The sequence below is a fragment of the Berghia stephanieae genome, chromosome 5 (genome assembly GCF_034508935.2).
Source record: "Berghia stephanieae isolate SIO BIC M18660-M18661 chromosome 5, UCSD_Bste_1.3, whole genome shotgun sequence".
Taxonomy (NCBI): Eukaryota; Metazoa; Mollusca; class Gastropoda; order Nudibranchia; family Aeolidiidae; genus Berghia; species Berghia stephanieae.
In genome coordinates this window covers 77224962-77242537 of record NC_088364.1, presented here as the reverse complement: position 1 = coordinate 77242537, position 17576 = coordinate 77224962, and the positions used below count along the sequence as shown (strand labels likewise).

The 17576-nt window shown below is 36.5% G+C and overlaps 1 protein-coding gene across 2 annotated transcripts in view; it reads left to right on the top strand.

The window, feature by feature from the left end:
• Positions 1–15651, top strand: part of LOC144973640 (microsomal triglyceride transfer protein large subunit-like) — a 51736-nt gene extending 36085 nt beyond the window's left edge. For both annotated transcript variants that reach the window (XM_078916341.1, XM_078916342.1), the window contains exons 17-19: positions 6511–6665; positions 7192–7362; positions 13009–15651. In XM_078916341.1, coding sequence (XP_078772467.1) covers positions 6511–6665; positions 7192–7362; positions 13009–13153 — 471 coding nt within the window. In that variant the 3' untranslated portion in view covers positions 13154–15651. The remainder of the gene's footprint in view (positions 1–6510; positions 6666–7191; positions 7363–13008) is intronic.
• The last annotated feature ends 1925 nt before the right edge of the window (positions 15652–17576 follow it).

The window sequence follows — 17576 nt, the reverse complement described above, 5'->3', positions numbered from 1 at the left end:
CTCCTATCAAGAAATGAATTGCTAGTGCCATGATCCACAGAAATTCTACTAAAAGATAGTTATTAGATATTGGTCTAAAATAACAATGATGGCTCTGTGTTCCAAGAATTCTCTGTGCTAATTAAAAACATGAAGTGGAGTTATAGAATTAGCTTTCACGTCTTTAGAAGTAGGAAGTCTCATATGCAAATCTTATGCTATGTATGTCGCTAGAGCACCATTCATAAAGTTGTTTTGGGCATAAGATCTGGTCGTCATATAGAGCTTGTAGACTTGTTTAAGGTGCTAACTGTTTCACAGTTCCCTAATTCCATCACAGCGGGTGGTTGGATGGGAGCATCACCCTTGAATCATATATACCTATGATGTTCGCATGGGTGTACGATCCGATAGTGATGTCGTTTCTTCTTCTCTTTACTAGCCTATTCTGCTTCTTTGGTTTGTGATTGTATTTTTGACAGGGGATATATTTTTTTTCTGTAAATCTTCTGCCTGTTTGTTCTTGGTTATTTATAATTTAGCTTATGATATCTTTAGGTTATGATTTTGATTTACATTTGTACTATTTTTGTTAGATTGCTTGTTTTTTTTGTTTCAGCGGTCTCTCATATAACCTCAATTGTGTTGGAAGAGACCTAAAGCAACAAACAACAAAAAAAAAAATTCCATCACAAGGCGATTTCTACATGGATTGTTGCAAAAAAGTGACATTCCGCATGCAATCCAAAATCTTCATGATGATGACATAGATTTGAAAATTTTTGTAGTTTTTATATTGTGATGCTGCTCCATCACTGAAGTAAATCACTTTATTTATGCTAGGGAGAGATGACTTCAAATGTCCCACCATCTGTCACATAAACGTGTGCACTGCTGCAATGGTATGTGATAAATAGTCAATAGCGATACAAAAACTAATGTAATTTAATTTTCCATTCTCCCTGTAATAGAACAAAAGGATGAGGTATCAATTGTGTATTGTCCCAATGACGTCGTTGGACAGTATCTTGAATGATAAAAGAATAACTTTCATCAAAATCTAATAGAACTATGGCTATGGTATTATGACTCAGGGTGTCTTTTTCATGGTTTAGACATGCAGCTTGAGACTTTGCAATAAAACGATGTGGTGTAAGTTAATGAATTGTTTTGCAGAGTTTTTAATTAATATTTTCAACAGTAACTTCCAGCATTAATAAAGTAGCTCTGTCAGTATGCACCACTGTAATATCACTGAGATCAAGATCATTTTGAGAAAAGAGATTATTAAGAAATGCTTTAAGATTGTCTGTTCCAGGAGAATTTTCACAACGATGAACCATACATTCTGGATTTTCAATATTACACACTATTTTATGTAATTATTCAGATTAGTGAAATTTATCCAGAGGTACAGCTAATATGATTAGTTTTGAATTTTGATGAATTTCACTAACAAAAGCTGAATGCGTTCCTTTTGGTCCTACAGTAATATACCATTTGGGCCTAAGTTCACAGAATTTTGATAAACCAATATTATCATATTGTGTAATCCTTTAAACCATTCAGCATGTAGTTCATTCAAATTAACAAGTATCAAACGCTTTTGCACTTTAGTTTTTTCCCCATCAATTGTGACTGAGACAGAGTCTTTCTTTCCAGGACACAGCCACGAATATTCATTCTTGTTATAAAAATTCAATTACCTTTCCTTTAATCCCATTTGCTATTCTTTTACCTCTTTTAGAATCGGGTTCGGCAAAAAGTCCTTTCTCCTTCTTGAACTTTCTCGCTTTTTTTACATGCCATTTTTAACTGGAGAACATTCCAACACACAAAATGATAAATCGAAAGGAGCTGGGTATTTTTTTTCGCCACCCTGATATATCTGAATGAGTGTGTAGTCTACAATTATTGAACTGTTAATGCATTATTTTGCACTTTTTTCAAAAATAAATAAACTGAAAGCATTGAATTTATTAGCTTTTAAGAGTTTGCCATAAGCCAAATATTTTAAGCTATATTTGTTATCAGTATAGTGTAATATAAGTCGATTTTGGGGGTTTAAACAATTTATTGAGTTATGCCCCTTTGTAACTTAAGATTGAGATACTTAGGTTCTTTGCAGGTGATTTTTACCATGAAGCACCTCAAAATACAAGGAAAGCTTCCATGTGCTTATAGAAATAGTGCATCTGCACAATATATCACATTTTGAAAAAATTCCCAGCCGACATCTTTGACCGTTTTGAGCCTTGAAGTTGACAAAAATTTGCGATTTTGGTGAACATTGCATTACGCTATGCGTTATTGTTCCAAATATTATAGTACCTGACCTATATTTTTGCTATATTATGTTGGACCATATGTTATTTATTGATATGCAAATGATCAATCCTTTCTTTAAAAAATATAGCATTGTGGAGAACATTGTGCTTATTTGAGTCAATAAAAAAATTGATACGGCGCACAACTCTACTGAAAGATTTGAAAATTAGAAATGTATTTTTTACAGATAGATAAACAGATAACTTGATTTCCTTTTATAATTTAAAGTCAGTTTGAAAGTTTGGTGAGTCAAACAGATATCATAAAATATGTACCACGACGACACTTGACTCCCAAAATCAACTAATTTTGACACTGTAAAAAGTTGTCAATTTGCGTCATCTATTTATGACATCAAGTATTATTATTACTTCCGTTGTGTTGTTGATTTAGCGGTGATCAGTGTTTTTATGTATGTTCTAATTGCGTGTATGTTTGTGTGTGTGTGTGTGTGTGTGTGTGTGTGTGTGCGTGTGTTTGTTTGTGTGTGTGTGTTGTGTGTGGTGTATACATGTGTGTGTGGGTGTTGGCATTTTTCAGCAAATCGTGGCATTCATAGTGATATTATTCACTTGATCACATGAAGGTATTTCAGTCGCCACTTTGATTATTTTTTTACTATTAGGGTTAGCTCGAGATCGAGGATATTTCTTCTTCTATTAAGGTTAGTCATAAGTCTTAGTAAAGGTGCTAGGATGTTTGTTTTTCCATAAGTTAAGTAAAGGGGAAAGCTCCTACATCCCCAGTATTCTTTAAATTTGTATTTTCACCGTTGATATTTTGTCAGGCATTTATTTATTAAATTTGTCATTATATCTAGAAGTATTTTAAAAACTCTAGAACAAACCTTGATAGATTTGTGAAAGTTTAAAATTTCTTAATTTGACCATTGTTTTGATTTTCAGCCACCATTTTGATTTGTTAAATATTGAAAGGTAGTGCAAAGCAGTCCGAGAGTTGTTTTTTTTTTCTATTAGGGTTAGCTCGAGAGGTTAGTCATAAGTCTTATTAAAGGTGCTAGGAAGTTTGTTTTTCCATAAGTTAAGTAAAGGGGAGACATTCCGAAAGCTCCTACATCCCCAGTATTCTTTAAATTTGTATTTTCACCTATGATCTTTTGTCAGGCGTTTATTTATTCAATTTGTCATGATTTTTTCTATTAGGGTTAGCTCGAGATCGGATGATTTTTTTTTTCCTATTAGGGCTAGTCATAAGTATTATTAAAATGCTGGGGTATTTGTTTTTCCTATTGGGGTTAATTAAAGGTACTAGGTTTAATTTTTTCTTGGGGTTAGTTGAGGGAATATATTATTAAATATATTATTGGGCCACACAGAAAAATCAACCGAAGATATACCAAATTACACAGACAACGTTGTTTACCAATTTGCCCTCATTAAATGATGGTGAGTACAGTATCGAATGAAAATAGTTCTTTCCCCGCGAAATTGCGGGCTTTTTACTAGTGACCAAAAATGAAACTTTAAAGTCATGAAAAAAAATATTGAAAAAATTCATTTTTTTGCCGAACAGCATGGGGAGCCATATTCAAGGACAGATAACTCCAAAAGTTGACAAATATTTTCATTTTCTTGCAAATAATTGTAATCTATGCTAAAAGTTGTACAGGATTACCAAATTTGAAAGAGTTAGCTTGATTAATAAAAAAGTTATAGCCTCTCAAAAATGGATCCACGAGCAAATCTGATTTTGACGCGTTTTGAGACAAAATTTCCAAAAATTGTAAAAATTTCAAATATCCATTTTCCGAACTGAAAATTTGGTTTTCTTCATGTCTCATAAGTATCTTCAATTGAGCCAAGTTTGAGGAAAATCAAAAGGGGTGTGGTTCCCAATTTCCGAAAATTTGGTCCACTTGACATGGAATGGCCCAACAGTCAAATGTATAATTAGTTTTGGGAGATGATATTTTTTTCCTTGTAAATCATCTCTCTGTTGTGTACTGTATTGTTTTCTTTATATTGTATATTATTTGTAAAACATTTGAGTGTATTCCTCTTAGTGGGGACCTGTGCTTGTGTCTGGATGAGACTAGTGATCTCAAAATAAGTACATTGATCGTGTGCTCTTGGAATCTACACCTGTTTCTTATTTGAACCAATTCCCCTTTGTCTTACCTTTTCTTGGGTGCTTTAATTGTAATTCTAGAACTTTTTACTATCCCATTTTCTTCCTTTTTACTGGCGCTGATATAACCTAAATGTTTTGTAAGCGCCGTAAAACCCTTAAAAACAAACAAACAAACACTTTATAAACTGGAATGAATTCCAGCTCTATGGGCCTGATGGCTGTGAAGGACTTTTAAAACTTTTTTACATTAGAGTTATGCATTTTTACAATCAGTTGTGTCCCTTAATTTTGTCCAACACAGTGAATAATATACTGAGGACAACATTACAGAGAGATGTTTTACAAGCAAAAAAAATATCATCTCTCCAAGCTAAGGATCCCCACGTGGACCAGGAGAAAACCTGAGAAATCTCAATCCAGAACAAAGAAATAAATTTTTTACTTGTAAATCATCTCTTTGTAATGTGCTATTATAGTTATTAGTTTTGAATGTATTGTACTTTGTAAACATTAGATTGTATTCTTCATAGCGAGATCTTTTACTTGTGACCTGGATGAGACTTTTAGGTAATGTCAAAATAGGCATATCTGTGGCTTGCTTGTAGAATCTTCTGTTCCCTGTTTGAAGCAGTCCCCTTTGTCTTGTTTTTTCGTTGAAGTTTTTAACTTTAGATCTATAACTTTTCTTCTATATCATCTTTCTTTTTACTGGCACTGAAATGAATCAAGAATCTCTGAACTTAGAGTGTCATAAATCAAGAATCCCTAAAAGCAAACAAAATTATGGATACATTTCTTCAATTTACAAACTTGAGTGAACGTTTTAAAAATTGCTTTGTTGATTTTAAGAAATGCTTTTAATACTCTTGTAAACTCATTACCATTGTTTCATGCCAATCCTCTATTGTCAACAACAAGGCTCAGGGATACAGTCTTTGCTTCATTCCCATAGCGGGCAGGGAGGTACATACTGTGTCTTCTATCGCCTTATATCTGTTATCCAACAAGCTTTCTGTCTTTGTCTTGGAATGGGATTACTTGTTTTTTTCCTGGCCCTCGTCGGAGTCTTGGCTAGGAGGGAAACAGTCAAATGCATAGTTATTGTTTTGGGAGATGATATTTTTTTCCTTGTAAATCATCTCTCTGTTATGTATTATTATATTTGTTATTTTTAATGTTTAGTGTAAGCATTTGAGTGTATTCCTCTTTGTTGGATTTTGTGCTTGTGTCCGGATGAGACTTATAGGTGATCTCAAACTAAGTACAATGATAGTGTGATCTTGGAATCTACATCTGATCCCTATTTGTTTCCAGTTCCCCTGTGTCTTACTTTTTCTTGGGTTCTTTAACTGTAATTCTAGAACTTTTTACTATCCCATTTTCTTCCTTTTTACTGGCGCTGATATAACCTAAATGTGTTGCAAGCGCCGTAAAACCCTTAAAAACAAAAAAAAAACAAACAGTCTTTGCTTCATACCCAAAAGGTACCGAGTTCGACTACCTGTCGTGCTGTGTGGCCTTGAGCAAGTCACCTAGCCTTAGCTCACTTTGCGGCGCTGCACTGCGGCTGACGCCTGGGTTATTCCAATCTTCCCTAAGAGTAGATCCTAAAGAAAAATTTCCCCTTAAGGATGAATAAAGCAAATTTATTTTTTTAATTTATTTTTTTTTAATAGATAAAATCAATTCCAAGTAGTGTTGAATTAATGTGTCTTCAAAAGTCTTTTTAAAACTCTGAAGACTGGTAGCATGCCTCACGGGCAGAAGTAAGCTGTTCCAAATTTGTGGTCAAAATTTGCCAAAAGAGCCATCACATAAAAAAATAGATTTGTGGGATGGTTAGCAGTTTGGAATTTTGGGATATGAGCATGGGATTTGGTTCATATGGGACCAAGAGATTCTGGAGATAGATTGGAGGAATAGAATTCAAGTGTCTGTACCAAAACCATCATATTTTATATATTCAATCCTATGACAAGTGTCTGTACCAAAACCATCATATTTTATATATTCAATCCTATGACAAGTGTCTGTACCAAAACCATCATATTTTATATATTCAATCCTATGACTAACTATTATCATCTAGTATTATTCATACTTTTCTTTTAGGGCAATCTCCTACTCCAAGATCATTCACTCCTGCTCCATCTTTCCAATGGCCTTGTTGTCGACTCCAAAGTTTACGGGGCCCTCTCTATTGATCTGTCTGGCTACGTCAGCATTAGCTTGTGGAATCGAAACTGCGAGGCCCTCATTAGAAACAGGTAGGAAATTAGTTCAAAACGTTCAGACATTCAAACTTAAAGTAATCTGGCTACTGTCTGGCTAAAATCAAATTGATACTAAGGTGCCAGAACCTGAAAACGGTAGGGGCTGCCTGAAGGGTACAAACCCTACGTCAGCACAACAATACACAGAATTAACATGGAAAACAAATAAAATAAATTGTATCGTCTGTACTCAACAGTGGTTGCAGTATGAATGAATTCATCGAAAAAAATTTCAATTCGGGGTTTGTTTGTTTTTTCAGTGTACGGCATAATGCTCTCTTGCTGTTTTTTGTTTTTTCAATCCCAGCATCAAGATGTAGCTCATCCGACATTGTACATATATCCAGGTCTGACATCCGAATACAATTACAGGCCTAGTTTAACATTGTTGTAATGGACAACATTTTGCATCATTTTTTTTAGATTTCCACTACAACGATGAACCCATACTGAATCAGGTTCTCAGACCTGCAAATAAGTGCACGTCGAGCTGATTCCATTTCTTTCTCTCTATTTAAAGCGGTGCCATGTTTGTGGAAGGCAGTCTGGCCGTCAAGACGAAAGAGTTTAATGTTGGAATGTCCTTCACTGGCGAGGCCCAGAGTAACATTGACTACACTTCCAACGCGGACTTCTACGAGATGCCTCTCAAACTTTGCATGCAAATGATGAGACCCGAGTTGAATTTCTTGTGAGTATATGTCCGTGTTGTTATTCAAATGAATAAATATGAGCATTTACAGGGATTTATCATGTCATGTCATGCTCAGTGCGCTTCACAATGTTTCATTTATTTCTCCATCAGGCCATATGGAACCTTATTTCAATTTCATTTTAAAAAATTTTAATTAAGCTTTTATATAGTACAATATCCACTAAACATGCTCAAAGAGCTTTACAAGGGGTCCCTGACCAACGGCAACATTTATCATTAGGACAAGACATGACGCCTGTAAGGCGATATTATGATTTTTTCAGACAGAGACAACTCATTTTACATGTGAGTATGGTGAGAGATTTTGAGTAAAGAGCCTTTTCCAAGGACTCAATTATGCGCCAAGTGAGGCTCGAACCCAGGACCTTCTGATCTGAAAGCGAGTGTCATACCACAAGGCCACATAGCCACATTTACAGCCCATTTCCACGGATTTATCATGCTCAGTACATTTTACGATGTTTCATTTATTTCTCCAGCAGGCCATATGGAACCTTATTTCAATTTCATTTTAAAAAATTTTAATTGACCTTTTATTATATTATATTATAGCGCAATATCCACTAAACTTGCTCAAAGCGCTTTACAAGGGGTCCCTGACCAACAGTAACATGTAGCATGTAGAATGAGATATGACGCCTGTTAGGCAATATTACATTTTTTTTTCGACTAAGACAACGGGGAAGGGGGGTGGGGGGGTGGGGGGTCTTCAGGATTGTACGCAATTTTTTCAAAATCATAACTCATTTTACTTTCCATTGTACACACACTTACATGGACTAGGCTTGGCAGCACTGTCCTTGGTTTGAGTCAACTGAGCTATCGGGACCCCTGATCCACACCTAAATCTGTTCAGGGGTCTGATAGCTCAGTTGGTAGAACACTCCGAGATTGACTCCGGGTGCAGTAGAGATTTCTTCTGATTTCCCCCCCCCCCCCCCCTGTCCACCCAACAGTGAATGGGTGAGACTGTTAGATTTGTCAAAAAGTACTTTGCGATAGACTAGCATCCTATCCAAAGAATAGCAAGCAATTGCTATAGAAATCGGACTAAACTCTAGCTCTTTGGGCCCAATGGCTATGAAGGACTTTTTTTTTAAACTATTACCTTTAGGTATGGATCTGTAGTGACGCATTTTAATATTTTTATGAGACTGTTTAGTATTTCCACGTTTTATGAAACTGTAGTTTTTCCACATTTTATGAAACTGTGTAGTATTTCCACGTTTTATGAAGCTGTGTAGTCATCATCATATCTTGTCGCGCCAGTGAGTCAGCCAGTCCCGGGCAGTCTGGTTGCATTCCCTCAGGTCAGCATTGGTGCAGTGAGGTCCCAGCGAGCATTCGGACAGGATGTGGTCCATGGTCTGTCTGGGGTGACCGCATGGGCATTCAGTGCCCAGTGAGATTTTCCATTTAAAGAGGTTGGTGGCGGTGTTTCCCACCTTTGCTCTAGCTCTGTTCAGCGCCACCCATTCTTTTCTCTTGAGGTCTGTGCCTGCTGGGAGCTTTTCTGTTGGGGGCTGGAGGGCATCGTTTGCTGTCTTGTCCCATTCTACCCATTTGTCCAGGCGGAAGAATGCTGAGTGGTCTGGGTGAAGGCTCTCTACTGTGAGGAAGCTTTTTCTTGATTTGAGCCTGCTTTTGGGGCAATTGTGGTCATGAAGGGGGTGTCTCTGGTCCATTTCCTGTTTGTATTTTTGTATTTGGGCATGAGCTTCCCTCCGGATGTGTGGTGGGGCTATTCCTGCTGCACGGTAGACCAGTGGTAATGGTGTTGCTCTCAGCTGGCCCGTTATGATCCGGCAGGTGTTGTTGAGCTCGGGGTCTAGTTTGGAGGCATGGCATGATCGGGCCCATACAGCTGAGCAGTACTCCGCAGTTGAGTAGCTGAGGGCCAATGCTGTGGTCCTTAGAGTTTTAGGGTCAGTTCCCCAGTTCATGTTTGCCAGCTTTCCGAGGAGGGCATTACGCGTGGACACTTTTGCCTTGGTCTTCCTCACGTGTTCTCTGAAGGACAGAGTCCGATCAAGCGTCACTCCGAGGTACACTGGGTGGTAGTTGTACTCTAATGTCTGGCCATTCCACTTGATGTTAAGTTTTTTGTGGGCTTGGTGGTTGTTGAGGTGAAATGCACACACTTGTGTTTTCCCTGGGTTGGCGTTCAGCGAGTTTTTAGTGTAGTACTTTGTAAGGGTGTCTAGGGCATTTGTCAGTCTGCTCTCGATTGGTTGGAAGGACACACCCTGTGTTGCGAGGCATAGGTCATCAGCATATATGAATCGGCGGATATTTGGGAACTCAGGCTGATCATTTGTATATATGTTGAAAAGTGTTGGAGCTAGCACTGATCCTTGGGGAAGACCATTCTTCTGGGTGCGCCACCTGCTCTTCCGGCCATCCATTTCAACAAAGAAGCGCCTGTTTTCGAGAAGTGACTGGATAATATTTACAATTTTCTTATTCTTTATCATTTTAGCCACTTTGAGGAGTAGGATCTTGTGATTCACTGTGTCATAGGCTGCAGTGAGGTCGACGAAGACTGTGCCAGTGACCCGTTTTGTCTCAAACCCATCTTCTATGAATTGTGTAAGGTTAAGAAGTTGACCACATGTTGACCGTCCTGGTCGGAATCCAGCCTGGTCTGGAGACAGTTGTTCGTCTAGACTGGGTGACATGCGGGACATAACCATTCGCTCAAATAGCTTGTATGCGATGCACAGGAGGGAAATCGGGCGATAGCTTTTCTTGGATTTTGGATCTTTCCCCGGTTTCAGTAGGGCGACTACTCTTGCTTTCCTCCATGCACTTGGCAGCCTGTTTGTCCTTGCGCATACATTGAAGAGGTCCAATAGCCAGGATAGGGTTCTCGGGCCAAAGTGTTGAATCATCTCAGTTGTGATTCCATCCAGTCCAGATGCTTTTCCTGCCTTCAGATGGGACAAGGCCTCTAGTAGCTCCTCCAGGGTAAAAGAGTCAAGATGATCTTCACTATCCTTGAGGGCTTTGTCCATTTCACGTTTCAGGGCTTTTAGTTGGCCTCGTGCTTTCTTGGCTGGTTTCCCATTCAGTAGAAGCTGATGTGCTACTTGGTCAGGTGTTACTGCAGCCACTCTTGTCTGGGTATTTTTGTCATTATTCAGTTTTGAAATTGTAGTCCAGGCCTTTTTGCTGTTTAGGGTCATATTGGTGGAGGTTATTAATTCCTTCCATCTTTCCGATCTTTCATTGGCTATCATTGATGTGAGTTCTTCACCCAGTTCTAGGGTTTCTTCACTGAAAGGATCCACCTTGTATGATTCAATGTATCTTTCATATAGTTTCTTGCTTTCATCTTGGAGACATGGAATATAACTTTTTCGGCATCCTCTGGGGATGTTTTTCTTTGCAACTTTCCATATGAGTGTTCTAAAGTCGTCGTATCTCTGTGGGTCACTTTTTATATTGGTGATCTTATTGTCTAAATCTTTAGTAAAGTTTTCCCAATTTGCTTTTCTAAAATTGAATCGTGGTATCGCATTTGATTCGAGGGCTTTAACAGCTGGTTTGATGCTGATGGTAATAGGCCTGTGTTGAGATTTCGGTATAGGCTCACCTACAGTCCTTTCAAAGTTTGAGAAGTGTAGCAAACGTAGACGTCGTGCTCCTGTAATCCTTCTCTGAAGGAGACTGATTGCTACACTACGCGACCAGAGAGAATAAATTGGGCGGTAAAAGGATAGCCCCTCGGCCCAGACAATGGAAAACTTCAATGTTGTAAGTTTCAACACAGAAGGAATCTCCCATACCAAATGCAAGATACTGACAGAGCTAAAAGCAGATATAATTTGCTTACAGGAAACCCACAAAGACTCAAAACCACCTTGCATACCTGGCATGCAACTAGTAATACACCACGAACACCCAAAATATGGAAGTGCCATGTACACTCGAGAAAAATCTACCATACTGAAAAGCGATGATCACTCAGAAAATGACATTGAGATTCTCAGAGTAGAAACAACACTGATTACCATCATATCTGTGTACAAACCTCCATTAACCCCATTCAAGTGGCCCCAAATGAATCTATCCGATAGAAAACCAACTCTGATCATTGGAGATTTTAACAGCCATAACACTATATGGGGATATGAGCAAAATAACCTTGACGGAGATGCTGTTGAGGAATGGGCGGCCGGCAATGACCTCACAATCCTCCATAACCCCAAAGACAAGAAAACCTTTATGAGTGCCCGGTGGAAGAAAGCTGTGTAGTATTTCCACATTTTATGAGACTGTGTAGTATTTCCACATTTTATGAAACTGTAGTATTTCCACGTTTTATGAAGCTGTTTAGTATTTCCACGTTTTATGAAACTGTAGTATTTCCACGTTTTATGAAGCTGTTTAGTATTTCCACGTTTTATGAAACTGTAGTATTTCCACGTTTTATGAAACTGTAGTATTTCCACGTTTTATGAAACTGTAGTATTTCCACGTTTTATGAAGCTGTTTAGTATTTCCACATTTTATGAAACTGTAGTATTTCCACGTTTTATGAAGCTGTTTAGTATTTCCACGTTTTATGAAACTGTAGTATTTCCACGTTTTATGAAACTGTAGTATTTCCACGTTTTATGAAGCTGTTTAGTATTTCCACGTTTTATGAAACTGTAGTATTTCCACGTTTTATGAAACTGTGTATTATTTCCACGTTTTATGAAACTGTGTAGTATTTCCACATTTTATGAAACTGTAGTATTTCCACGTTTTATGAAGCTGTTTAGTATTTCCACGTTTTATGAAACTGTGTAGTATTTCCACATTTTATGAAACTGTAGTATTTCCACGTTTTATGAAGCTGTTTAGTATTTCCACGTTTTATGAAACTGTAGTATTTCCACGTTTTATGAGACTGTGTAGTATTTCCACGTTTTATGAAACTGTAGTATTTCCACGTTTTATGAGACTGTGTAGTATTTCCACGTTTTATGAAACTGTAGTATTTCCACGTTTTATGAGACTGTAGTATTTCCACATTTTATGAAACTGTAGTATTTCCACGTTTTATGAAACTGTGTAGTTGTAGTATTTCCACATTTTATGAAACTGTAGTATTTCCACGTTTTATGAAACTGTGTAGTATTTCCACGTTTTATGAAACTGTAGTATTTCCACGTTTTATGAAACTGTGTAGTATTTCCACGTTTTATGAGACTGTAGTATTTCCACGTTTTATGAGACTGTAGTATTTCCACGTTTTATGAAACTGTAGTATTTCCACGTTTTATGAGACTGTGTAGTATTTCCACGTTTTATGAAACTGTGTAGTATTTCCACGTTTTATGAGACTGTAGTATTTCCACGTTTTATGAGACTGTAGTATTTCCACGTTTTATGAAACTGTAGTATTTCCACGTTTTATGAGACTGTGTAGTATTTCCACGTTTTATGAGACTGCAGTATTTCCACGTTTTATGAAACTGTGTAGTATTTCCACGTTTTATGAGACTGTGTAGTATTTCCACGTTTTATGAGACTGTGTAGTATTTCCACGTTTTATGAGACTGTGTGGTATTTCCACATTTTTGGAAATCTGTTTTCCAACTGTTTATTTTCTCCAATCATTCACTCTGCCAGACAAAAGACCCACAAATATGAAAGCATCAAAGAAATGAAGAGATTCCGATCAAAATGCAGCTCATCAACGACAGTATCTGGAGAATCTTACCTACTGAACGAGTCTAACTCCAGGGAGTGTCGACTAATGTTGAAAGAAGAATAGGTTGCTGGGAGTTGTAAAGGTTATTTTATGATTTAATTTGTTATATTTTTAATGCTATTTTAATTTCACAGACCTGCCTATTTTAATGAGAAATTTAACAGAAATTATAGCTTTATGACGATTAAAATCTACTTATTAGAATATTTAATCTGCCTCTGCTCTCTTTCTTTAAAAAAAAAAAACAAACAGTTCAAGAAATTTCAGGTTTATGTTAAGTACTAATTTTTGTGTCCAAATTGGCAATTTTTTAATAAAGTTTTTTTTCCTAAGTTTCAAAATCTTAATTTGGCGGGTCTGTTTTTTTATCTCATTCTCTTCCAGTGAATATCAAACAACAACAAAAAATGTTTGTTTTTTTTTTTTTTAATTTATAACTGGCTAGTTCTTTGAAGTGCCTTATAAATCAATGTCATTTTTGTGTTGGATTATGAATGGAGTATCCAGAATGAAATTGAAATTAGTTTAAATAAAGGTGTGGCTGTGTGTGTGAAGTAAAGGAATTGAATGCGAGAAAGATTTTCTAGTCGTAATTAGTGCAATAATTTACCTTGTGAAGTTGTCGTTCATTATAGATAATATATGTATGTATTTTTTCATATTATTTCATATAATGTGTATGTTTGTTCCCCAATTTAAAATCATTTGACGATACAGCTAAATCAAACACATCGAGAATATCCAACGTTGAAGTTGATGGCTGGTTGAATAGTTTTTTGTTGGTTTTTTTTTCGTCTGTTTGTTTTTTATCTTTGTTTTATTTTTGGTTGTATTTTGGATTTGTTTGTTTGGTTGGGTTTTTTTGTTGTTTTTTTGTTGTTTTTTTTATTTAGTTCATCTTTTTGTTTTTGTTTCTGTTTTTGTATTTGTTGTTTTTTTGTTGTTTTTTTTTTGTTTTCTTTTAATTTTATGTCTATGTGTATGAATATGTGTGTTATATGTAATCATATTTTAAATTTTAATGAATTGAAGTACGTAAAAATGTTGTTTTCATTTCATCTCGTATGTTTAATTGTTATAGTAGTGTTTTGATGGCCATTTACTATTGATTCTCGCATAAATATGTTTTTTTTCCTTTAATGATAATGAAAATGAAAACCTGATATTGTGTGATGAGTTTGAAAAATGTATCATTTATTTCCAATGTGTATCATACCCTACAATGTTAACCTCTAGAGAATTGACCCTTGCTGTATAAACAAACCCATCGGGACCAATTTACTTTTCTTATTAAAGATTCTTTATTCTTTATCAGTCTTTTTTTTTGAAATGATATTACATATTTTTGCACATCCATGTACTTAAATTATTAGTTTTCTTTCTCTATTTTCTTTAAATTTGACAACAGCACATTGTTTAAGGTAAGTCTTTAAATGATCAAATAAGAAATTCAGGGATGCTAAACGTCCCGTTTTTCCGACTATTTCCGGGTTTTATCACACCTCAGTTCACACCTCTGTATTTTTTCCTGTCTCCAAGTATAAGACCAGTGAAGGTCCTCATTCTCAAGGCAGACATAAAACTTATTGAAATTAATACAACAAAGGCTCCGTACACTTGCAACGTAATGGAAAAGGGAGAGTCAAGGGTGTTTGCTCATTTACAAGGATTCGTTTTAGGTCGGATGTGATGCAAAAAATCAAAAATCATTTGGCATCCCTGAAAATTAAACAAAAAAAAACTCTTGTGGACAAAGACACTCTCTTACTTGAAAGAAAAATAAAATTATCTTATGGATGTTATCAACCCTTTTATTTGAATTTTTTTTTATTATACTGTATATTTGTTTCAATATGTCATCAGTTTTGTGTGTCATGCCAGTATTAGGTAAATTTTAACTACTAAAAAACACCCAGAAATCTGAGTACAATGATGTGTGTCAGCCTCCTTGATTTTATTCAATTTGTATTATAGAGTCCAATCCAGATAATCACAACTCGGTTAATTGCAACTTTCGCTTAAACGCAATATTTTCCAATAAACAGAATTAATTTTATATAAAAGTCACTGGTTAGTTGCAACAAACTTTGGTTAATCGCAACAAATTTTCGACCTCAAAAAGCGGCAAATTAAAAAATCAATCTAATGTAATCTCATGATTAAATTTCATCATGGACAAATTCATGACAGGTTGAAGAATCGAGAGTGGGCGGAGCTTAATGCTACAGTAGTGTGTCACCACTCTATAAGAGGCAAAAGAGGCTGGAGATTGCATTTTTGATTTGTGCGGTCGTCTGTGACCATTAGATTGGAGACTTGGGGGCTGGGAAGAGTCTAGACAACAGGTAGACAGTGACAGTTGTGAGGAGAGACTGAGCAATATCCTTTTGTGGGGGGGGGGGGGGGGGGGGGGTGAAATAGACTACATTAGAAGTAACCGTGACATGAATTGAAAATTGTGTATCATTTATCATGCATGAGAGTGTGTTTGTGCCTCTGATTGGTAATATGTTCTGTTTTTAATTATATTTTTAACAAAACAATAAATTGTTCTGACATTTTTTCATAGTATATTTCCTTTTTGTAGCTCTGGGTGACAGAGACCCCACCATCCGTGTGAGGTCTTTTGGTAGTAGGTCACTTGCTGTGTCTTCTATCCTTCTACTTCTATATCTGTTTTCTGGGTTACAGTCTGTCTTTGTCTTGAAAATGGATTACTTGGTTTTGTCCTGGACTTTTGCGGGGTCCTTGGCTGAGAGGAGAAACAGTCAAATGTATACCGTTAGTTTTGGGAGGTGATTTTTTTTTTTCCTTGTAAATCATCTCAGTGATCGTTATCTTGTTTTTTTAAAACATATTTTGAATTTTGTAAGCTTAAGTGTCTGGAAGAGACTTTTAGGTGATCTCAAACTAAGTACATTGATGGTTTGCTCATGGAATCTACATCTGTTCCCTATTTGAACCAATTCCCTTTTGTCTTACTTTTTCTTGAGTACTTTAATTGTAATTCTATAATATTTTACTATCCTATTTTCTTACTGTTTACGGGCGCTGATATGACTTGAATGTGTTGCAAGTGCCATAAAACCCTTAAAAACAAAAACAGACCCCCACCCGCATCCTCTCCTACCCCCACCTCTTGTAAAGGAACTTTCGTTGCCTTTAGAGAACGTTATACAAAATCGATTTACAGTAATCTATTCTAAAGCAATTTAATGATTAAACAAGAGGTTTCAGGGCAGTACCGTTTTAAAAACTTTGATAATTGTGAGAGAGAAAAAGAGGAGAACGACGATGACGAGGAGGAAGAGTCAGAGACCGGCACCGACGTTTTTGCTACCCATACCGCCGCCGGAACCGGACGGACCGACACTGCCGTCTTTTATTTTATTTTTACAAAATGTGACCCTTCGCCTCAAAACGGTATTAAGTCGGGTTTGGTTAAGATGTTGAAAATTGCATTTCTAGCCAGAAATATCAGACTTGCGTTGAGTTTATATGATTTATTGAGGAGAATGGATAGCATATTATTTTAGGGTGTTAATGCCGACAATTTATATTTTTGACCAGTTTTAACATTAAATTCTACTTTTAAGCATCTGGTTCGTTCCGACATAATACCGTTTTGAGACGATGGGTCACAAACGGAGGAGGAAGTTGATGTTATTGTGGTTAAGGAGAAGAGAAGGAACTGGTCACCGTCCTCCTCATCGTCAACGTCCTCCGCCGCGTCGCCCCCTGTTTTAATCGACGCCACAACCCATTGTTACGGAAAGATGTCGGTGGAATTGAATTAAGCTCGTGTGGTATGGAGATAATTACACAAGTTTCTTAGTTTTAGAATTAAATCTCCACAGTACATGCATTACAACACAAAATGTTATAATAATATCGTTTGTATGGCTTAATGAAATGGTTGGTTCAATTTCTAAGAATTGCAGTTTCGATTCCGCGAAAAGCTTATTGTCTGCCCCACATTAAATAAAACGATTTTTTTTTCTTTTGCACTTCGACAAGAAACTATTAAAGACATTAGAACAGCAATTGGATCGTGGGCGAAAAGGCATAGCAATAAAATAGAATAGGATATCTAGAGATGACATCAACATTTGAGAATACTCTTCCAACAGTCGCAACGTCACTTCCTTCCTAATGACGCATGGTAACTTAGTAACACTGGCTCTAAACTATCGGAACAATGGCGGACGCCCGTATGAAATATTTCTACGGCGAGCATAAAGGGGGAAAAAACACATAAATTTAATCATGTTTTGACTTTTACACATTCTGATCACAAGGCATATGAAAAGTTCTAGCCAGCATGAAAAATAAAAAGGAATGATTTTCTTTGTTAAGAACCAAGATGGCCGCCGTGCCGGGCGGCGTGACATCAGACCATTGAATCATATTGATACTTCGAGCTTATTGATCACGTGACTTCTTGTTGCTATACTGGCAAGCTACTTATTGAGATGGATACCTTTTT